At 43.0% G+C, this 24630-nt stretch overlaps 1 protein-coding gene across 22 annotated transcripts in view; it reads right to left on the minus strand.

Moving 5' to 3' along the window:
* PDE4D (phosphodiesterase 4D) overlaps positions 1-24630 on the minus strand; it is a 990732-nt gene that overhangs the window by 49015 nt on the left and 917087 nt on the right. The window contains exon 1 of one of the 22 annotated variants that reach the window (XM_053289940.1): positions 15119-15199. The exons of the other annotated variants lie outside the window; for them this stretch is intronic. Within the exon in view, the coding sequence (XP_053145915.1) occupies positions 15119-15193 (75 nt within the window). The 5' untranslated portion in view covers positions 15194-15199. Of the gene's footprint in view, positions 1-15118; positions 15200-24630 lie in introns of those variants that run through there. 22 annotated transcript variants of the gene reach the window in all.

Here is a 24630-nt window from a genome sequence, read left to right on the forward strand (position 1 = left end):
TAGCAAGGCAAGCCCATACAAGCATACTTTTATCAGAGGAAGTAAAATGGACATAAGCTCAGTTGAAAACACAGGAAACCTGAAATGCCAGGAGCCACTTCCTAAATCAAGTGCATTTCGGGACAAGACTGACACTTGCTGATGGTGTTTGTCCTGAAGCCGTGTGTAGAAGGATGTGAACAGAAACAGATGACCAAGTAGCATGTGTGGAATGAGGCCTTGAAGGGAGAATGCTAACAGCCTTGAAAGCAATTTATAGAAATAGCAATTTATAGACAGAAAAAAGAGCAGTATCAGTCCTCTGGCAAAGGCAGGACAAGTTGAAAAGGAACCCCAAAGTGCAACTCTTTAAAATATTAAAGGGCAAAACTCACTCTTCTAAACAACAAAAGCTCTGTATAAAGCCACGCAGGGTTAAGAATGAAGACGTAGAAGCCAGCTTTCTTCTGAGATACGTCTGGTGAGCCCCAGGGCAGGGGCTTTTTGGTGGCAACCCCACAGGCAGCTGTGAAACTCTCCCTAGTGCAGGGCTCTCAACTTGGGTCCCCAGATGTTGGGCCCTGGTGGCTGGAGCTGATGGGAGCTGCAGCCCAAGAACCCCTGGGGAGCCAGGTTTGAGAGCTCCTGCCCTAGGGAGATGAAACAGGCTTCCTCTTTCATTGTTTTAAAACAGCAGTTGAAAACTTTTCCTCTTCTGTAAGGCAACTGTTTTGGTTGCTTTTATCTATATATTTCTCTTAGCCACTCACCGTGGGGATGCATGTCTTCGGGGCAGAACTCTTGCGACATGCTGAGAGAGTTCCTGGCAAAGATGCGAGCAAGGACAGAGAAATTGGGAAGGAGCCGCACAAGGGAAGCGGTGGGTCCGGCCACGATGGTGTGGCAGCAGCCCTGGACGTGGTGGTGTGGCAGCGGCGGGCCCGGCTGCAGTAGCGAGGTGGCAGCAGTTTTGGCTGCGGTGGCAAGTCGGTGGTGGGGTGAGGAGGTGGCTGGGCCGCCAGGAAGAGGGGATGGCCAAGGAGGGGATGGGACGACTTTAAAGCCATCCAGAAACCGCAGGCAGTTTGGGGGGGGGGGGAGGACCAGCCCGGGTGGGAAACGCCGGCCCCAAATACCACACAGATGTTCTGTGCAGGGTCAGCTAGTTTAGTCATTGAAACCGGTGGTTTGCTTTATTCTTCTGTTTTTAAATTGACTGTACTATTGTACAGCTGTACTTTATATACAATGATGTGTATTATTTTGTTAGCCAGCTTGTATTCAAGAGGGAAAGCAGGATAAAAGTCATTAAAATAGTAATAAGCAGCTTTCCTTCTCACCTAATAGGAGCAGCAATAAAATTACCATGGTGTTACAAAGTTTGGGATCCAGACAACCAGGGCAGGATCCAGACAACGTCCCATCATTTTAGCCAGAAAGATTGAAGCATGTGCTCAACACTCTCACTGAAATCAACAGGACTTACAATGGGCTTCGTTTTTGTTGAGTTGTGCTCCACATTCCTAATGTCTGAGGCTGTTTGAAGCCATTATCCATCCTATCAAGTCCAATGTCTCTAAAAATAAGGTGGCACAGGCCCTCAGCACATGCACGTAAGCACATGCAAGAGCACACAAGCATACTCAAATGTATTCCTCCTCCATTTCTGTTTAGGGCCAGTAATACTTGTACTGTTTTCTCTGCATTCCTGAAGGCCAGGAAGTTGCTTTCTAGAATTAAATATCATAATTTTAGCACTCCAGAACCAAGTAAAATTACTTGAGACTGGATATCTGCATGTAGGAAAACATCCTGTATTTGTTATATACAACTTGTACTATGAAGGCTTTCTTTATCAGTGTAGCAGTGAGATTTTTCTTTTCTTTTCTGGAAAAGAGAGCAAGCTTAAATTCAGCTAGCTTGGCTTTTGGGGATACTTCTGGGAAGCTAATTCCGAGTATGAAAGTGATCACAACTCCTTGTGGTAAATACCACAGATTACACAGTTCCTAATTGGTTTTAACCAGGGTGGATTTGATTTAAATCAAACTGATTTAAATCACGATTTAAATCATGATTTAAATCACTAGCAGGGTGGATAAAAATAAAAAAAATCCAATTTAAATCAAAAAAATCCAATTTAAATCAAAAAAATCTGATTTTTTTTATTTAAATCGGATTTTTTTTATTTTTATCCACCCTGCTAGTGATTTAAATTGTGATTTAAATCAGTTTGATTTAAATCAAATCCACCCTGGTTTTAACTGGTGTGTGAACCACCTTGAACAACTGGGGGGGGGGGGAAGTGGGGCATATGTGTCTTACAGAATTATTTTTAAAATACAAAATCTGTTTCCAATTGCATTTAAATGGATGAATGTGTTGGTAGGAACTGATGCCCTGCCTGGTCTAGAACACTGTTTCCACTGATAGCTTCAATACACATTTGGTATCTGCTACTGTACTTAATTAAGACAACATTCAACTGTGCAAAAAGAGGTAAAAGCAAAAACCAGTACAAAAAACTCAAAAAGTTCTGGCAAGAACTAATCTGCCTACTTTCCTTTCACTATAACCTTAATTGATCATTACCAGCTTCCGCCTCAAACATTCATGCGTCCACCATCTTGCATGGGGTGGATGACATCATCACATACTAGGCCGAGGTGTCCCTACAACAGTACCAAACTGGGTTCAAACTGGTCTAGGCACTACAAAGTTGATAGAGGGACACACACACACACACACACACACACACACATGAAGCTGGGTGATCTCTCTCTCTTCTTTTTTAGAAAGCTGGGTGATCTCATAAGCTTATTTTTCTTAAGGAAAGTAGGCTAAAAAGGTGCACCCTGGACACTCCTTTAGCTCTATTCAGGGAGGCAAGAGCTTATAGCCATAGTCCTGGCTAGTGTTACTGACACCTCTCCTTTTGGCAGGCACAGAGCAATTTTGTTAAGCTATTTCCTGGTACGGTGCTGCAGCCATGAAGCCCACCAGTTATTTATATGCTCGAGTGAAAAATATTTCCATTTATCCCATTTTGCCAATCTCTCCTTCCTTTGGGCAAGTGCGAGGGAAAAGATCTGGAGAGAGTCAACCTATTTTAAAGCTCTAGCACTTTTCAAAGTTTGTACTATACAATAATGTAGCAACAAAACTCATCCCAACTTAAGTCAGTGGTCTTCAACTTTTTCAGATCCAGGAGCCACCTTCAAGTACATGTGGCAACGAGGGATGTGCACAAACCTGTCTGGAGTTTGGGCCAGTTTGGTTGCAGTGGGGGGTTACCTTTAAGGAGCAGGGAGGGTGTTCATCTCCCCACTGCATTTCCCTCACCAGCGCTGTCTCCAAAACCACTGGCACGGGGCAGCAGCATACCTCCTTGCCACCCCGGTCAGCCACCGAACCTGCCGAGCGCCGGTTCGCGCACATCCCTAGTGGCAATGTGATAGGACATATTTTATTTTTGTGGTCATCTTCGGGCTCTTTTCTTTATGTCAGCAGCAGTTCCCAAGCTTGGGTCCTCAGATGTAGTTGGACTACAATGCCCATCATTTCCTGTCACAATGGCAGAAGACCCACTGGAGACTACATCTGGGGGCCCAAGTTTGGGAACCACTGCATTAAGGTGGTAAGATGCAAGGGAAGGCAGGGCGGCCTTACCTTTAAATAACTGTCTCAAAGATAGAATTTTGGGAGATGGACCAGATTTTGTCACGCAGGGATGACAAAAGGCTAAATTTGCTGAAATCCTTCCTATGCAACTATTAAAGTTGCACAAGCCAAGTCTTCATTTGTAGTTTGTCACTCTCAATCTCTGCATCTCTTTAAAAAAACCCAACAGCCTAAAGAAAATACGTTAGTGGTGGTGATGCCACGGCTGCAATTCATTTGTGGCTAGAATCTGCCTCCCGAAGACCAGTGATTCAAGTCAGGGGTTCTCAAGTTGGGTCCCCAGATGTTGTTGGACTACAAATCTCACCATCCGTAGCCTCAACAGCTGGTTGGGGATGATGGGAGTTGTAGTCCAACAACATCTGGGGACCCTACTTGAGAACCCCTGGTTTTAAGTAACACAGCTCCGCTTGCACAAGACCAAGGGTAATAAAGAAGCAGCTTTCAAAAACAGGCTGCAGTCCACAACACTGCAACCCTGGGAGTAAGTCCCATGAAGCAAATGGCACTTACATCTAAGTAAACATCTATAGGATCAATGGAAAAACAAAGGGGTGTAAGCCTCAATCGGGGCAATTCCGACGAAGCAAAGATGAAATAGCTAGCAAACGTTTGCCCTTCTCAGAGTGTTGCACTAGAGCTGTGGAGAACCAAATTCAAATCCCCATTCAGCCATGAAACCCGCTGGGTGACTCTGGGCCAGTCACGTATCTCTCAGCCTAACCTACCTGCTCTGTGCTCCTTGGAGGAAGAGTGGGGCATAAACGTAAATAAATAAATCAATAAATATTTTTAAAGGTTTCCTGGTGAGGGTCCTTCACTTTTAAGGGCAGTGGAACAGGCCGAAGTACAGCAGATGAAGTTTTGCCTTGCACGAAAATTCAATGAGTGGGAAAGCTTCACCTGCTGAAGGTGCAGCTGTTAAAAAAATACCAAATAACTGTGAGGGGGGAAAGCTGACAATCCCTCTTTAAGGTCCCCTAATGCCAGAAGACCAGCTGCAGTGGTGCAGCGGGGAAGCAGCTTGCCTAGGGAGCAAGAAACTGTTAGTTCGAATCCCCATTTGCCGTCACCTATATTGGGCAGCAGCGATAGAGGAAGGTGCTGGAGACAGATGGCATCTGTCATAACAAAGGCATCATCTCAAACTGCGTGGGAGGAAGGCAATGGTAAACCACTCTTGTATCTGCCAAGAAAACCACATGGCTCTGTGGTCGCCAGGAGTCAACACTGACTGGACGGCACAATCTAATGTCAAAAGAGATGGATAACAAAAAGCTTGAACAAAGCAGGGAACTCCACCAGCAAGGAAAATAGGCAAAAAAATTGCCTGCGTTTACATTGTTTCCAATAACTGCAGGGAGGAAGACAGCCCCTCCTGGTCCTGCTCAGAAATACACAAAATTCCTTTGGAAAATGATGACAAAGAGGTGTTTACACCATCCTTAATAACTGTCTGGTCTTTACAAAGAGGACCAATTTCATCTTTCCAAAATGGTGGTTAAAATAGGAGATATTAAAACTTCTTCAGATAAAGACAATAAACTCTGGTTGCCCATCAGCAAGGAAGATTTGGTAAACTAGGAGACTGGTTCTTCCCTCGGCCACCCCGCAACATTTTAGGCCATTCGTGTATCACATGTGATACCATATACTGTGATTCTGACCAAGCATGTGTGATCAGTTTGGGTAGCACATAAAAACAAAAAGATATGGACTAACAACTTCTGTGGACTTTTGCAAAACTCATCTAAAGAGTCAGCATACACCACTGACTACATAATCTTTTTGCAAAATTCCATGAAGAAACATGTCCAACAACTATTATGGTATAGGAATATAGACAATAGCAAATTCATAGGACCAAACTCAGGAAAACTCCCAACTAGCTGAGCAAAAGCACAGATAGATTCCTGTTACAGAATTCTGCAAAAGTCCTCTTCTAGCCTCAGTAACGCTCTCATCCCTAGTCCTGGGAGCAGTGATTTTGCACCCAAGAAAAAAATAGCAAAAACTGAAGAGATAAATTCAGCTCAGCCACTCAACATAAAATTCTTTTTCAAGGAAGTGATCTCGTGCCTCAGAAAATCATCCAGGGCACTTATTAGCAGAAGAACATGCCTGTCTTCCAATCTCAGATCTGTAGAGAAATACAACCTAATTAAAGCTCATCTTGAAATGGCTTTCCCATAAGAGTGCAGTTGCAAACTGACAGAAGATCCTTGGAGATTCCCAGTTTAAATGGCGGTAGATGGGAGGGAGACTACCAGTGATGAGTGCAAAAAGTCACAGGGATTAGTCCATATTTCTAGCACACACCCAGTATCCCTGTAGAATCTGGGGAAACTGATAATTTCTAAGTTGTATGCCCTAGCAATATCATAGGCATAAGTAAATGGTCCCTGCTTTTTCCCTCCTCAAATACAAGACAGGCAGACATGAGGTGGAAGTATGTAGTCTTGCTTTCTCCTCCAACCCTTTCTAAGATTTATCAGTAATTTTGAAGGATATGTTCAGATGTCAGTAATTTTGATGGATATATGGACAGAATACCAATACCTCTGTGTGTGCGCACGTGCATGTGTGCACATGTTTTGTTTGGGCCTGCCACTGCAGCCTGGTTTGCTGACAGGTGTGTATGGAGGGCTTCCATGCCTCCTTTTGTTTTCACTCTCCTGGGGCTCTTCCAGATGGTGGTATAGTAGTAATATATTGCTTGCAGCCAAAGGCCATTACAATTAAAATATAATTTAGAAATGAAATACAGATAAACGACAGAAAATAGGTCGCGGCAGTCCTTCATACAAACTCAAGTCATTTGAATGTCTCTGACATCGGGGTATAAACATCTCTCTTCCGCGGGATGCGGTGATAGCCACTTGCCTGGATGACTTAAAAAGGGGCTTAGACCTACCATTCATGAATTTATCTATCAATAGTTACTAATCAGATGGCTATAGACCACCTCCAGGCTCAGAAGCAAGATCCTTATAAGTGCCAGTTGCAGGGGAGCAACAGCAGGAGAGAGGGCACGCCTTCAGCTCTTGCCTGTGGGCTTTCCAGAGGCATTTGGTGGGCCACTGTGGGAAACTGGATACAGGACTAGATAGGCCTTGGGCCTGATCCAGCTGGGCTGTTCTTATGACCAAGAGCTGCTCACCTTCAGCATGACCCAGTGAAAGTTCTCCTGTGCATGCTTCATTGCAATAAATGGTAGCAACTAGGAGAGCACAGGGAATGCTCTTACAGAGGTTCCATTCATTTCAATGAGACCTGCACCGGGAGATGTTGTGGGTTGACTGTGCCCCTTATGACCAGCAGAGGCAAAATAAGTAATAATAATGGTACCCTAAATTATTTTTGCTTTTAACTATTAAGAGCAATACAGGAATGAAGAAACACTCCGAAGTGATTTGGGGTCTTTACAGTAATATTTATCCTGCCTCCCCCCCCCCCAAATCACAGAACTCAACACAGCATATGAAAGGTTCCCAGGCAGTCTCCCACCCAGGCATTGGCCCAATCCGAGCCTGTTTAACTTCAGCAAGATTACTGCAGCAGGTGCCTAGACCATGCCTTTGGACCAGTGTCACTTGTAAGCCCAATTCACATTTTATTTTAGCATTACTATGATAACTTGCTGCAAAGGAGACCAAGAAACACAAAAGTACATTCCTCCACAACATGAGCGGCTTCCTTACAAAGGCGAATTTAAAATCAAGCTCACAGTGACGCTGCAGGACTTCCCAATACACCCTTTACCCCTCCACTTTTAAAGAGTATTCCTGCTGAATTCTTTTTGTGTCACTTTTTTTTAGCCACCACTTCATGGAGTGCTAGGTAACGCTGCTAACACAAAAACAAACAAACTCAGTAGGGCCCCAACACGTACATGCCAGAGCAAGAGCCTATAAATCACCCTGACTAGATATCAGGATTTCAAAGGCACACTGCAAGCCGTTTCACATAGACTTGTTGATTCAAGCTCCAGTTGCCATTAAAGCGTGACTATCGCCTCCCTTTCTGAAAAGGGTAACCGGATGATATTTCTATCCCTTCAAGGAACAAATTCAGTGCTGGCTTAGCCCAAACGATTCATTCCATTTTATACATTAAATATATTCTTGATGCAATTAAGAATTTTAACTGCATGTGCAAACACACTGACCTAGTATAACAAATCTTGAAAAATAGCTCTGAAGCTGTTTAACTGTTGTTTTGTTGCATACAAGGGAATGACACAAATATATTTCTTACATGAAACAAAAGAGTTCCATTTCTACAACCTGATCAAACCTTCTCCTAGAAAAGAGGTATTAAAAATCCAAGGCACAAAATAAAACAAAATTATTATTTGGGATAGAGTTCTAAATTGCATCATTTGTGAGGATTACCCCTCCATACCAAGTAATCAACCTTTTTTGCTAAGAAGCTGGTGGTTAGATTACAAGAAGTGGAACTTCTGTCCTCCTACAGATATACAACTGTTTGTTCCATATGGGACAAAACTAGATGTCTACTGCCACAAGCCTCCCTTGGTGACAACTAATTGGACTTTATGCGCACAGCTACTTTGATTCCTGTTCGAGGAAACAAAAAGGATGAATGAGCAGAGGTGCCGGGTACTGGAAAGATCATTTTTCTCGAAACTAGGGCCAGGGTTTGTAAGAACTTTTGTTTTAAGTAGGGTTAGAGAAGAGTGAAATTGGGAATTCTTCCCATTTGAGATCAAGCATTGGTTGGTAGGCCTGTTATTGGCTACTAAAGGGTGAGATTCGATCCAGGGAATTTCACCTACTGACCACTGCTTAAGGATGAAGAATTGTGTCTTTTCAACATGTAATAACACCGATATCCTCTCTGTACATGTAGATCCGATTGCCAAGATGACCATTATTTATGTAAAAAGGAACTATAGTGGGCAAAAACAGAAGAAGTCAAAAGCTCATCACAAATTATGAGAAGGACTGATACATACATACATGGCACTAATTGCTAATGAAAATGGGTGTTTTTTAAAAAAAGCTATTTATTAATAATTATTTGTATAATGCTTTTGCATGCTCAAAGAGCATACAATGACTGACATCTAGACTAAGTTACTCAACAGTATTGAAATGACTTGACTAGCAAGCCAGAGGTTGCCAGTTCAAATCTCCGCTGGTACGATTCCCAGACTATGGGAAACACCTATATCGGGTAGCAACGATATAGAAAGATGCTGAAAGGCATCATTTCAGACTGCGTGGGAGTAGGCAATGGTAAACCCCTCCTACCAAAGACAACCACAGGGCTCCATGGTCACCAGGAGTCAACACCAACTTGACAGCACACTTTACCTTTACTCTAAAGGACTAACAGATTTCAATGAGGCATTTGTTGAGTAATTTAGTCTGGATGTCAGCCAGTATCTCAGCAATTCTTTTAAGAAACCTGTACGGCATTCTAGAGTTATCACCCCATACTGTAAACAGGAGTGAAAAGGCTGGGAGATTGTTTCTAGCCTAAGCCATCTAGAAAGTTCAATATAGATGCAAGATTCCTTGGACTTACACTTAACATTCTTATTCACCATGTTCCATCAACTCTATTTTGTAACATGTTTTGTGGAGCAAGTCTAACATGGAGTGAGCATAAAATACCTTGGCTGCACAGCCCTCAGGGACATATGTTTGGGTGTCACAGAGAATTTCTTGGGGGGAAAGAAGATCGTCAAAAATCGCCCTTTCCCAGTTATTATGGAAGTGCTGTTAGTTTATTCCACTAACTGCACTAGGGCTTCCTTGCTCTAGATGTCAGTAATTTAAAACAAATTCTACTCCCCTCCTACATTACTGAACTTTGTTTCTCAATTTCATTTAAAATAGAATTCTAAATGTGACCCGTTCCAGAAAGGTAGCATTGCTAATTCTGTTCAAGCTAACAGAGTATTGAGGCACTTTAAAGATTAATAGATTCATTATGGCAAAGCTTTTGTGGACCAGAGCCCAGTTATTTAGATGCATGAACTGTTATCTTTAGTTGGCAAGTGTGTGTTTGTAAGTAATACGCTCACACACGCAAAAGTACCGGGGGTGAGGTGGGGGACTGTTACAACAATGTGTGCTGAAAGGTCACGAAATGCAAGAAGAATAGCAGGTCTGTGATATTTCTACGCAAAGCTCAAATGTATACAAAATAAGAACAGTGACTATCCACAAGAGCAGTAGCTGGTGATAACATGATCTCCCTCTTAATTTAATGCCTGTAGAGGCACAGGAATTCATGGTTGCAATTAAGACCAAAATGAATAGAATTCAATTTGCTGATAAATTCCAGTTTGGCCGTTTCACACTGGTGTCTTCCTTTGAAGTTTTTCCACTAAAGAACAGTGACTTTCAGGTCAGCAGCAGGGTCTCCTGGGAGACTGAAATGTTTTCCCACTATTTTCTGAATGCTGCCATTGTTGAGTTCAGATGTGTGTCCATTCTTTTGCATAGAGACCGACCTGCTTGTCCTAGGTGGACAGCAAAAGGCCCCTGTTTGGGAGGTGACGGCATGCATCACTTTGGAGGACAAGCAACTGAATGAGCCCCTGAAAGCAAAGAGGTAGAAGAAAAAGTGACTGAGCACCTTGTCACCTGCCCCTGCCACATCATCATCTAAACCAACGACACATTACTGTTTTTACCATAATCCAAGACTAGTGCCCCCCCACCCCCAGTTTTTTGCTATTAGAAATCAGGAAGTTGTCTTAAATTCAAGAGTCCTGTTCACTTCAGGTAAATGCAGGTATTACCTGTATTTAACCTCTACTTTTTAAAGGGGTCATCTTAAGTTCATAGTCCCTTGCGGATTCAAGCCCCGGGATTACAACAATTGTGGCTAAATTTTTCTATATTGCCATTAGGTTAGGGTCCCTATTCAGTGCTTAATTGCAAGAGCTGCCTATTGTTTTTAAGTAATTTATTATGAGTGATTGTATTCTGTTATATTGTGTTTTAGCATTGTTTTATTGATCATTGTATTGAGTATATTTGTTACTCCTATTTCTGCTGGCCAATGGCCGTAATAAAATTGATGATGATGATGAAGTTCATAGTCGTCTTTGATTCAGGTAAATGCAGTAACAATGTGTAGACATACAAATTCAGATTCTGTACCAAAACCAGGAAGCCAGCTTTGTCCCAATATCCACTCAAGCAACATTACTAGAGGATTTAACAACATCAATAAATCCATTCGTCTTTCATCTTCCCTGAATGGAACACAACTGGTCTTTATCCAGAAAATGGAACTCTCACACGGATGCAGTACTCAGGCTTGATGGAGGATAGCTCATTATTTTTCTTCCTTTCTTGTTTAATTTCAGTGAAAGGCCTCTAGATCTACTGCATTTTAATTTTTATTACTAAATGATCAATAGGGGATATGCTCATTTCAGCTAGATCACTAGCATTAAAAATATAATCCTCTCCAATATTCATATGATGGGAAATGATTTAAATGTAATAAACAGATACTGAGTTTTAGATTCTAAAGAGCCAAATATATATATTCTTTTCAAAATGGTTGAAATTAGTTGCAATTAACACTAATCATTTTAAAAGGGTTGCAGTACCTGTAACTGTAGTATTTCATAAGCATGTTTTCTCAAAGCTAAGATCCACTGAAACACACTCCTTTTGGAACAGCGGACAGGATTTCAGCATAATGAAAAAGGATCAGGCTTGTAAAATGTTCAATATTTCTTCACTAGAATACTCTGGGCTTAACAAAATGCAAATGGTATAACTAAAAGCAAACTTTAAAAAACCAGAAAAATCAGGAGCAATTTACAGCAGAGAAGGAGGGAGTGTTATTCTTTGTTCCAAATCAACCAACCTCTCCACCACCCTTTCCCCATTGAAGGATTCCAAATGTGCTATTGCAAGAGTTAACATGTGTTTGGAACTCTGAAGGGGGATTTAGAGTGAAGAAAAAGCAAGCACCCTCACCCACTTCACTTTGTCTCTGCTGAAGCTTTTTCTTAAAAATAAAAAGAGCATCTGTCACGGTTTAGTTAACAAGTATCTGTGTGTAACATTTGGTTAGCCCCTTAGACAATGACTTGGGGGGTGGAAACAGCTGCAAGGAGAGGGCCCCACTTCCAAGTGGTACACTTCTTAGTCAGAACCTTACTCTCCCTGTCTTCTATCTAATATAAAATGAAGAAGACTCACAATGGATCTGTACTTCCATCCCTGAATTTTGTGAAAAACCTCAGAGCTTCCCCTTGTACCAGCTCACAGCAATTGCAAGGGAGAGGGAAAACAAGTTAAATTGCCTCCAATTTTGGTCAGGTTCACCACTGCTCACAGTGATATCAATACTATCTTGACACAGATGTAAAGGGAATAGAGAAACATTCTATCCAAAACCGTTTTAATGACTAAGATTAAGGTCCTTATTGGTGAGAACCAAGTCATAATTGAATCCAAACAATGAGTCATATTAAAATGAGTCAGAGAGGGGAGGGGGGAAAAACCCAAAAACCTGGTTTTCTTCATTGGAAGAACTGTTCACCATTCAAGATAAAAGCATGGGGTTGAAGAGATATTTTATGAAGCAATATTAATTAAACAGCTGACACCTTGTCCAGAGAAAATACCTCTAACAGGCATCAGCAAAACAGCTCATATTTAAATAATATCATGGATAATTACTAGTTTTACATACAGCATACGCAAAAAGGTAGGAGCAGTCCTATTTAGCTGACAGGGTCTGCAAAAGTCTGATATACATTTAAATATAACTGTGGTAGTAAGATTTTAAACATGGAACTGGAAAAAAACCCACAGAAATGGGAAGGAGGTATTTCATCTGTGAACTGCCTTCTTTCCTATTTTTAAATAGAAAATCTTTTTATATTTAATGGTTGTTTGACCACCTTGATGCATCTAAATAGACCAACATTTTATTTATTCTCTCGAGACCAGAGGGTTTCTTCTTCTCTGTTCCACTGGAGGCGCTCTGGGAAGAAGCAGAAGCTTCCAAGTTTGCTCCCTGGCCTCTCCAAGATAGGGCTGAGAGAGATTCCTGCCTACAATCTTGGAGAAGCTGCTGCCAGTCTGTGAAGACAATACTGAGCTAGATAGACCAATGGTCTGACTCAGTATATGGCAGCTTCCTATGTTCCTAAAGGTAAGCAGGATACTAGAGTCTCATGTGCAGCTATCTCAAGTCCAAGAAATGCCATTCAAGATGGAATTCCAAGAAAGCCCTCTTTCTAAGGGTCTCTCTTTGGATAAGGCAACAAAAGAAAGGTGAGAGAGAGCCCCACATTTTAGGAGAAGCTTAGAGTTACTTAAGATGTTTCAAAATGTGGTGATTTACCTGGGGATGGGAGAAGCTGTGTAGCTTTATCTCAGTGATACCTAGTTGAAATCTACACAGCAAGTCCTCCTGTTGCAAGAGTTTCACTATTTACCTGTACTCAGATGGCTAACCTAAGTTGCTTGAGAGCAGCAATTGTCACTACAGCAAGAGCAACTATCAAAGGTGTTTTCCTGTACACAAGGCTATGGTGCTCTGCCCCTTCCATTTCAAAAGACTCTCACTAGATAAGAGAATACTAGCTTAATGCTGACAGATTGCAGCATTGCACCCCACCCCACCAGGAAAAGAACCTGTCATCTGGAGATGCCCTAAAAGGCTGAGATCAATCCTTCTCTATCCCTATAGGATCAAGAATCCCCTTTCTTGCCACTCGCTCCTCTGTAGGATTGCTGGCTTGAAAAACTCCAGAAGGCAAGAATCCCCATCTTGCAAACATTTCTCCCAATTTCTTGGTTTTTCCTCTAGCTGGGAATTTCCACTCTTACCCAGATTCCCGCCACTTAAAGCCACCTGCTGCCTGGAGGCCATGCAGCTTTTGCAATATTGTTTGGAAACCTTCATGTTTGGTTTCAATTTAAACAAAAATGTGAGAGGCATGAAGTTGTTCCTGAAACGATTCCCTTTCAACAGTGTATTCAGAAGAAGCGATTTAATTCCTGACTTTGCAGCAGAACATTCTGTTGACTGACTCTACCCAAGGAAAGTGCAGCAGAATCTTGTCAGTGTTCTCTGCCATTCAGGAGGTGTTTAAACAGCAATGAAGCTGCAAAGGAATATGCAAAATATTCATAATTGTAAGTGTTCCACAGAGCATGACACACCCATGCATGCAAGGGGGGATTTATTCACTAAGCATCAAGATCCTCAAAAGGAAACCCCATTCTTTTGGGGGAAGTTCTTGAAAACTCGTCCCATACCAGTGTTCTTTCTAATTTTTTTCACCTGTGTGAGTTTTGTTCTGGGTGGCAGTATCAAAGCAGCATGTGTGCACGTGCATTCAGAGTGGGGCCTTCCTGATTCAACCTAAGCGGAATGTAAAATTAACTGAGCGGACATCAAAAAACTTGTGAACGTGTGCACATGTACACACCTTAGAGAGAACACTGCACTGTACTGTGGAAACAACAGTACACAATTTTCTTATAAAACAGCCAAAAGTACAAGCAGAAATCCACTGGCAGGCAAAAGTAGAACCACGGCATACTTGGTAAAATCCTTGGTAAAATTTCAAAGACGAATCCTCTGTGTCAAGGTGAAAGGCTAACAACAGAGACTTGTAAGGTTCTCATTCTGTTCCTGAGAGTGTGACAAAGAATATCCTACACTCATCTTATCACATTTATTTAGAGATTAATTCTTGATGCTCAATGATTCAGGATCTCACAATTCAAAAAAAGATTTCCCTCTCAAGGAGTATGCTTGCACACAGAAAGCCACTTTGTTCAATAGTCCTATTGTCGCCATCAATACTCCCTTTCTTCCTTTAAACAAATCTATTAACGTTCAAACACAATCTTTAAAAAAGGCTAGAGACTGTTTTCTTCTGCTGCTGCTGTACCTTGCAACTAATATCTAGCCTTGGTTTCAGTAGCATGCCAGCACTCCTATACTGATCTGGCTGTAAGATTTGTAAGTATAGTATGAATATCTTAAAAGAGCTGCAATTATACAAACAAGGAAAGGAGAGGAAGTTATGTTACGTACTCCGCCCCCCATCCTATACCAAGATTACTCTGTTCTGGCCAGTTCCCTGTACATTTCTACCCCCTCCATACTTTGAATAATTTTTAATGCAGTGATTTCAGTGAGAAGATGGGATCCTGCAAACAAGGACTTTACTAGAGCCAGTCCCAGAGATTCCCAGCACATGCATCAGACAGGATCATTTTACAGACTGCAACAGGACCTTCATGCCATCAAGCTTTCAAAGCTCTCTGATAAACATGCATCTAAATCTTAGCCTCCACCATCACATCAAACCTGCAGCAGATCTCCACTTTCTTCAGGCTATAGAATATATTCATTAACTTATGTTGTTACGGGGGTGGGGGGGAGAATGAGAAACAATAGTCAATTATCAAACATTAAAATGGAATCTTACCTGGATCCAGAATTCAGGTGCACAAAACTTTGGCCATACTTCATAATGTAAGGAACTCACAGTCATTTTACTCATAAAATTTGTATCCTCTCAGTTTTACTAGCTAAGCATCCAAAGAGATAGACTCTGGTAAATATTTCTAAGCAGTCAGTGCACTATCATTCTTCAACAAAACTTTCTATTGCACTTAGAGGGGGGCGTGGAATCAATTCAAATAAACCACTTCAATGCCTTCAAAGTTTGTAATTAAAAATGCTGGTTTTGCAAGCTGTCTCCTTCAAACAGCATCTCTTACAAAACCTCTGATGTACACACAGAGACAGCTTTTGAATCCGGTCAGGTACTTTCTGGCTTCTTGTAGAGAGCTATACTAGCCTGCATATACTCCAAAATGGCAACCTCATCTCTCCTCGTTGCTATGGACACACCATACGTCAGACCTGCACTTTTTCCCCTCAGACCTGTTTGTTTATGACAGGCCTAGGTGCTTCCTATTACGGTGCCTGCATCAGCACAGCATGCCATTCGCCAGTAATGAGAGCCCGAGGCAGCCACTGAGGTGATCAGCATGCAGCAGCGGACAGAGATGCTGAGGAATCTGAGCAGGCTCTCTGCAACTCTGCATAGAACGGCAATTTCAGGAACGGTTAAGCAGCATACAAATCACAGAGCCTGGTTTTGTCAAGAAGAGTCTCCTTCTGGTGGGGGGAAGTTTAAATGAAAACGGGTGAAAATAAAATCCTGAGAGAGGACAGCTCCAAACAGCAAAACAAAGTGACCTCTAGAAGTTTAGCATAATTTGCTGAAATCCCAGCTCCTGGAAAGCTGCACTGAAAGATCAAGTTGACAGACGCCAATGGAGCTCCCAAGTCTCAGGACTACCATACGGTTTAATATTGCTCATTTTTTAGTGGCTCTTGCTTTTGAACTTTAGAAATATATTGCTTTTCCTCTGGCTGCAGAAGCAAGTCTGTTTCCCTTCTCCTGTGGACTTGATGGGAGACTGCCCTCGGGGACGCAAGAGACATAACCCAGAAGGAAGACATGACAAGTCTCAGACTTCCTATCTGCCAACACTGCCAGTCCAACTAACACAACATCCACTTAGTCAAGTCACCTTGCCAAATGACCTCACTTGCTCAGATGAGACAAGGCTTAGCTCATATATCTAGACCCATTCACTATAAATTCCGAGATAACACAAATAATGGCCTTTCCAGGTTCTAGACAGCCCCAGCTATGTAAATGCTTAGCAGGAGCAGAGGCTATTACATCACTGACCATGTTGAAATCCCTGAGAATGCCCAATGCTTGCAATTCTTGAGCAGCCACAGAATCAGCAGACATCTACACATCTGTCAGCACCCTGATAAAAGAATGACTAGAGAAGCACAATTCAGAATAAAAGCCTTCCTTTTCTATTGATTTATTATTATTATTATTATTATTATTATTATTATTGAACTCAACATATTTAAGAATTACTAAAACTCAAAGAATTTGACTTGTGCAAACTGTGCATTCTTTGGAGGCTGCTAAAGAGGAAACATTAAATTCTATCAAAGAACATACATTAAAGCAAAATAAGATTTCTAGATTTAATCCCCCAGGGGGTATAAAAGGAAAAAAGGGGGGGGAATTGCTTTTCTCCTAATCACTTTGGGAGACGAAACGTATTAGGTAGGTAACTAGGGCATTTAAAGCCCGAGAATCTTGCTTAAAAGAAGAGAAAGACAAATCCATCCAAAGTTAAACCCATTAAAATCAATGGGATTAAATGTGCTTAATTCTGTGCTGGATTGTGGCCTTGCAGTATAGCATTCATCACTGTAGATCACATGATTAAGGTGGAATTGTGAGTATCTGAGAGATATACACACCTCTTAATTCTGAACACCAGCTAACTAGCTAGATGTAGTCAGAGGTTTACCTAGCTAATTTTGGAGCCTGGACCTAAAGGCCTTTGGAGGCCTCCCACTGTAAGTTAAACATTTTTTAACACATAGATAGGTTCTTGATGGCACAACCCACACCATCCAGGACTAAAGATGATTTTGGGCCTGCAGGGGTGTGGAGGCCATGGGCTTCAGTCCCAAAATCAAGGGGTAAGAGTGCCTCTGGGTGTAGTTCCAGAGTACATGGATGGAGTATCTGTATGTAGAACCTTTCCCACCCACAAATGAATGGGTTTGACTGGCCAGGCAAGAAATCTTTTTCCTTTTCTTCTAGTGCACCCCCTCTGAACCAACCTCCTGTTTACAGAAAGTATTTACTTTTCTTATCCTTCCAGCAGAGAGTTGTCAGCTCAACTTGTCCCTGCTGTTTGCAGCTGAAAGGAGGACAAAGTTAGAGGTCCCTGCCTACAGAGCTGACTCCAGTGCCAATGAAGACAACTGCTCGAAGGAGGAATGTTTTCCTAATGTTGCTGTGGTGGGCAATACACGATCATCAGGCCTGCTCTTGTGGCAACTGCACATTAATCTGCAAAAGCATCTAAATTAACCTATGCAGCTGCTGGAGGTAGATTACACTTTGAGTGCAGAAAAAATGTGTATGATCCAGTCTCCCATGGCGAAGTGTCTGCCTAGAACTGGTGGGAGGTAATGAGGCAGACACCGAGTAAACTGCACCAGTGGTCCTTCAGAGACAGGGGCCAGGGTTTAACTTGAGCCAAGGTTTACAAGATCCTGGCTTGAATTCAAACAACCATATATAGGACCTGTGTGTCAGTGCCTTGGCCACTGGCCACTCCTCCTCTGTAGTTAATCAGTCCCAATAGCATTCTAGGAGCAGACATGACCAGAAGGATATAGGAGGCAGACAGAACTGGATATAAGAGAGGAGAGCTGGTCTTGTGGTAGCAGGCATGACTTGTCCCCTTAGCTAAGCAGGGTCCACCCTGGTTGCATATGAATGGGAGACTAGTAGTGTGAGCACTGTAAGACATTCCTTTTAGGGGATGGAGCCACTCCGGGAAGAGCAGAAGGTTTCATGCTCCCTCCCTGGTATCTCCAAGATAGGGCTGAGAGAGAGTCCTGCCTGCAACCTTGGAGAAGCTGCTGCCAGTTTGTGAAGACAATACTGAGCTAGACAGACCAATGGTCTGACTCCGTATATGGCAGCTTCCTATGCTCCTAACTGGGAAGTGTGGGGGGAAGGGGGGAAATTAAGACAGAGATAGATTGAATAGCGGGGGCAAGATAAAAAGCTGACAGCAGAGGAGCAAGTACGGCAGGACATAAGAACATAGGAAGCTGCCTTATACTGAGTCAGCCCATTGGTCCATCTAGCTCAGTACTGTCTACACTGACTGGCAGCAGTTGCTCTAAGATTTCAGGCAGGAGTCTGTCCTAGTCCTACCTGGAGACCTTCTGCATGCAAAGTAGATGCTCTACCTCTAAGCTATCGCTCCACCCATCAGAATGTTTAAGTCTGTTTTTCCATTTCTGCTTTCATGCTTACTGTGGAAATGCCAAGGGAATGCAGCTGATCTGAGCCCACCTGTTGCATGAGACTATGAGGCGCTGCACACAACACGTCATGAAGCCGGCGAGGGCTGCAGGGATCGGGGGCTGCGCGGTCCCTGGAGTCCCAGGATGCCCCGCGTGAGCACACCGGTCGGGGGTCTACTCGTGCGTTGCTGCATGCCGCGGCAACACATTAACAAAAAAACCAAGGTTAATAGAGCGACCGCTCCGTTAACCTCATTTAAGGGGAGGGGGGTTTAATGAGGCTAGCTGCCAGGAGTCACGCGGCTCCCGTTGCAGCACATGATCGCCCCAAAGCAGGCTGGGCTCCCTTAGCCCAGGGCTCCCTTTGGGTGATCGTGGGAATAGCCTTTATGAAGCAGGCCTATAAACGAACCACAGCCAAACCCCACTTTCAATGTCTCATCTTGCCCTGGGATGCATGCCATAATGGGGGGGGGGCGGGCACACCATGTGCAGAGTGCCTGTTCCTCATCACTACTAAACCAGCCCCACTGGTTTAGGCTTCCAAGCAGACTTGAGCCTGGACATTGTAGAAATTACGCACTTAAGCTTCTGGGGGTGGGGGGTGGAGACAGACCCCAGCAGAGACATTTTGAATCAAATGCAGAGAGGTAATTTGGCAGGAAAGGAAGGCTGCAGAAGTCCGGATGAGAGAGATGACCACACTATGCAAATGTTTGAGAAACAGATGAAAACAGTGGGTTCTGAGATGGCACAAATGAAGAAATGGCAAAATTTAGCAATTGTTTGGATGAGATAGGCTGAAAATGATTTTGAGGTCGTGTGCTTCAGATGCTTGGTTCATACATTATATTGGGAAAACATGTATTTTTTTCCAAAGAGGTACATTCCATAAGGAGTTCTGTCTTATGGGACAGCAAGGACACTTACTGCACTTGTGTTTGAAGCCTAACACACATTTTGGAATATTAACCATTTAATTCTTTCAAATGTGCAATTACAGATACATTCTAAAAAAGTAACAAACAAAAGAACTTCAGATAAAGGACATTAACGTGAGGGAGTGCAAGGGTTTAGGTGGGAAGATTAATAAGTCCAATTTCCCAAGGGAAAATAAAATAGTTTCTGCATTGCTCTATCTTGCAAAGGGCCTTTTTGTAATCTGAAGCCTCAACAGCATGTTGTCCCATTTGTAACCAATTAATCCTAAATACACTTGCTAGAGAGTAAGTAGACTACAGTGGTACTTGCTTCTCAGTCAACATGCACAGAATTGCTCTGCAAGTGTCTGTTCCAACCTGCTTTATCTTGCAGACATGGGAGACCCAGATAACCATAATGGGCTGTCTTAGCAATATGGATTGCCAGATCTGGACCTTCTTTAAAGTGGCAAAGAAGCAAGAATTTTAGGAGATATCGCTTTTCCCAAAATTGCAGTGCTAGGAGAAACCACACCAGAGGAATTCTCCCCCACCCCAAGCATTCCTAAAAATAAACAAAACTGTCTCAGGGTCTGGTCCTAGGAACCCTATTTAGCAACATCTCACCTACACTTTTTAAATTCATGACTTGCCCAAAGAAGAATCACGCAAGACTCAAAAGCTTGTATTGCATATTTTAAACACAAGGGTCATCACAAACATATTCTCTCATCTGTCCTGTGCAGGTCCCAGTGAAATGAAAGGGAGCTTGTGAGAGTATGATTCATTTCAAAGGGGCCTTCAATAAAGAACTTCCAAGCAGACTGGCTCCTGAGACTTTGATTTTACCTTTAGTTGGAAGCATGGTATTGTCTTCTTAAATCAATAGACAGACAGGAGGCAGGAAGCATTCACTTGAGAAACTTATTCATTCTCTCTTATTTTTGCACATGCACACTTTACTCTAAGGTTATTTACCACAATGTAATGAAAACAACGTTCAAACATTTTACATAAAAAACCACAAACTGAAATATGTCATGGGCTGGAGCCAGATTTCTCTGTAACAGGGATTCCCAGATGTTGACTACAGCTCCCATAATCCTCAGATGCAATGGTCTTTGGCTGGGGATTATGGGAGTTGTAGTCAACAACAACTGGTAATCCCTGTTATAGGGAACACTGGTTGAGGCACTACATTTCTATCTCAATGTAAAAGAGCCTACAGTAATATAACTTGTTTTCATTAACACACTTTTGAAACAGATTGCCTAATTTGGAGAAAGTTATTTGCTCCAAACCACTCCGCTCATCTCAATGGGATAATTTACACTCAGAGGTTTCACTATGATCATTTAAATGTCAATGTTGTTAATTCCAGAGGGTTGTAATATGTTGCAGCAAAAACAATGAAGAGTCTGGTGGCGCCTAAAAGACTAACAGATTTATTGTGACATAAGCTTTTGTGGACCTGAGCCCACTTTGTCAGATGCATGACAATTCAGTGCAGAAAAAGCTAGACAAAAATGCTTCTAATTTATACACAGCATTTTAAAATGCATCCAAAACTAATGTAATTTCACCGGAAAACATTCTGAAGATGAAAATGAGTACTTGCTACTATGTCAGTCTTATGACTCAAAAAGGACTTTTAATAGTTTGGGACATGGACTGGGAACATGAATAGGATGAGGGACATCATGAACTCATCACTGCAGGGGAAAGACAGGTAAGGACTAAGTGTCTTTGGCTACTGTGACCACACAAGTAGGAAGAGAAATTCTTTCAGTGTAAGGAACTTATTTCAGGCAACTCATGAGGGTTCTGGGGTATTTGAGAGTTTATAAGACAGCACCAACCAATTAGTTCATGAGAGCAAAGAGAAATGAAGGGTAAAGAATCTAGTTAGATGTATTTTCAGGTATGAAAATCTTCATCTACAGATTTTGTCCATTTCCCAAATGCAGAGGAACTGAATTACAATAAGTCACACCTGCACACAGCTATGGAGTTGTGTCTTTCTATTTGCAAAATTTGGGATTTGGGAATCAGGAGAAAAAGGCAACTCTTGGCAGATGGAGCACCATTTGATTAGGAGAAAATGTGCTGACCTCCATAATACAAGATAATTCCTAACCCCTGTTGGTTCCTACATGCTCATGCAGCGATCTCACACATCAATAGGATACTGGACAAGTCACTCATGTCTACTTCATACATTATGATTTTCACTCATGACACTTGCAAGCCATTCCCGAGGATGGAGATGTACACATCTGCCTACCTGCAAGTGAGACACAGCTATATACCAGACATCTGTAACCAACTTAGCATCAAATGTGTAAAACCTCCTCCCCACAACAGGATTTTACTTGCAAGAGCGACTTCCTGGAGTACTCTTATGAGAAGAAGCTCATTTGACTTTCAGACAAAGGCTACCACCTACGCGAGGGTTCCCATTCCATCAGGCATCAGTTCCACAGGGATCCTCTCATCTTAACCAAGTGGGGCTGGCCAGGAAGGGTGGGGCGTAGCCCCCTACCTCCCCCAAAGAAAAACAAACACAGAATCCAGCAGAATATCAGATTTACCAGCAGCCAGAGAACTCTCCCCAGCAGGGAGCTTCCTCCAGCCCTTCCTCCCTGTGCCTCTAACTCCCTGGCTGGAGCAGCTTGATGAGCAGGCTGTTCCTGCCAATAAGAGCAAAACAGGAAGTTAGGGGGAAAGAGGGGTTGGAGGAAACTCTCTGCTTGGGAGAGTTCACTGGTTGTTGTAAGTCTAATCTTCCTGTGTTAAAAAGGTTTGGTGAGAGGGGGGCTTGATGAGAGAGAGAGAGAAAAGGAGGCATGGCAAGGGCTGGTGAGAGAGAGAGAAGAGAGGATTGGTGAGGGGGGCTTGGGGTGTGTGTGTGTGTGTGTGTGTGAGTGAGAGAGAGACAGACAGACAGACAGACGTAGCAAGAGAGAAAGAGGACATGACAAGGCTTGGGGAGAGAGGGGTTCACAATTGTCTCCACCTCTTACTATCCCTGGCTCTGCCCAACACCTGCCTTGCCTAGCACCACCCCCTCCCAGTCACAGGAGCCACCAGCCCTGCTGTAACCATGTGTGGAAAGTGAACAGGGCTTTTGCACACACTCCAAAGCAAGTTGCCTTTTGCACCTTTCTACAGAGGAGAATGATGTCTACCTGTCCCACCTACACTCATCTCCACGGTTATCTGAGTGGAAGTCGGTTGTGCTCCAGCACTACCTGGAGCAAGTACAGTTAAAACACGAGGCACTCCTTATTCTTCCTCCGTGCAGAACAAAGAGACTTGGGACTCTTGTATCTCATGCCAGCAGCACAGAAAGAAGCTGGTGTGTAGGCGGAGAGAGGTATTACTTAATTAATATGTTAAATATAATCCTTTGTGCACACATGAAGAATGTTTAGCTACACTCCTTTGCTTTATTTCTTCCTGCAAGCCATGGATATTTTATAGCCCTGAAGGCGACATCCATGCACGGCCGTTCTCATGCAATCCTAGAGCCAGCTGAGACCTGAGAATGCTTTGCTCTAATTATCTGTATATCAGCCCACATCCACATCCCATTAACCCAACCCATATCATCCAACCTACACACCATACCAGAGAACAAGAAAAAAGTTGTTTGCATCAGAACTGCCTGGACTGTTCAAAACATCAGTTTAGTAAGACTGAACAAATGGCTACCTTGAATGAGCTAAGTCACACCTCATTAAAGGAAGCAGGAAGAAACGACTCCAGGGCCACTATCCAAAATCATCCGGAGAAAATAAGCTTCCTGTCCCAACTCTTGCAATCATCTTATAATTGCAAACCATCTTATAATGCGCAATTGGCCTCTGTGAGGCCATTTGTGTATGCAGGAAAAATGGCCGCCATGCCGCATTACAGAAGCACGAACAGGCCAAAAACAGTGGTGAAACGGGCTGTGGCAGTGATTACTGAGGCCGGTGGGGGGAGGGGGAACCTTTGCAGCCCCCCCGGCCTTTAGGAAGCCCCCCCAAGGGGCTAGAGGTAAATAAAAATTTATTTTAATTTTTACAACAAAAAATCGTGAACTAGTTGGGGTTTCGGTCCTGGTCTGGATGGAACCGTGTGTGTGTGTGTGTGTTTCGGTTCGACCCTGAACCTGTTTGCACATCCCTTGTACAGAGAAGACTCTCCTTTGAGTTGTCACCAGTCAAGCCGGCAGCACCCTCAGACAAATCTCCCCTGAAGATCTTAATAGGTGGCGGGGTTCATAACAAAGAAGGCGTTCTCTTAAATACCCTGGGCTCAACCCATTAAGGGCTTTATAGGTAATAACCAGCACTTTGTATCTTGCCAGGAAACCTATCAGTATCCAATGTAGTTCTTTTAAAACCAGAGTGATATGGTCTCATCGGGACATCCCGGAGAAAAATCTGGCAGCAGTATTCTGCACCAATTGCAGTTTCTGGACTATGTACAAAAGGCAGAGCCCCACGTAGAGTACATTGCAGTAGGCAAACCAGGAGGTTACCACCACATGCACCACTGTCTTAAGGTCACTCACTTCTAGAAATGGGCACAGTTGGCAAATCAGCCAAAGATGATAGAAAGCGCTCCTGGTCATCACCTCCACTTGAGGTATCAAACAGAGGGCTGGGTCCACAAGTACTCCCAAACTGAAAAGCTGCTCCTTCTGGGGCAGCGTAACCCCATCCAGAACCAGCAGATCTATCCCATTTCCTGAACTGTGGCTTCCTACAATAAGCACCTCCATCTCGTTTGGATTCAGTCCAGTGTTATCCCTCATCCTGCCCATTACTGCCTCGAGGAAAGCATTTAGATAAGTTATACCATTGCCTGATGAAGCTGACATGGAGAAACAGATTGAGTGACATCAGAATACCGATAACACCCTGCACCAAATCCCCTGATTATCTCTCCCAGCGGTTTCATGTAGATGTTAAAAAACATTAATGGAGTCCTGATGGACACCATACAAAAGCTCTTGCTTCATTGAACACTCGTCTCCAAGTAACACCTTCTGAAATCTACCCATGAGGTATGAGCGGAACCCCTGCAAAGCAGTGCCCCCATGCCTAGTCACTCCAGGCAATCCAGGATACTATAGTTCAGGCATCCCCAA

Source organism: Hemicordylus capensis, chromosome 2 (genome assembly GCF_027244095.1).
Source record: "Hemicordylus capensis ecotype Gifberg chromosome 2, rHemCap1.1.pri, whole genome shotgun sequence".
Lineage (NCBI taxonomy): Eukaryota > Metazoa > Chordata > Lepidosauria > Squamata > Cordylidae > Hemicordylus > Hemicordylus capensis.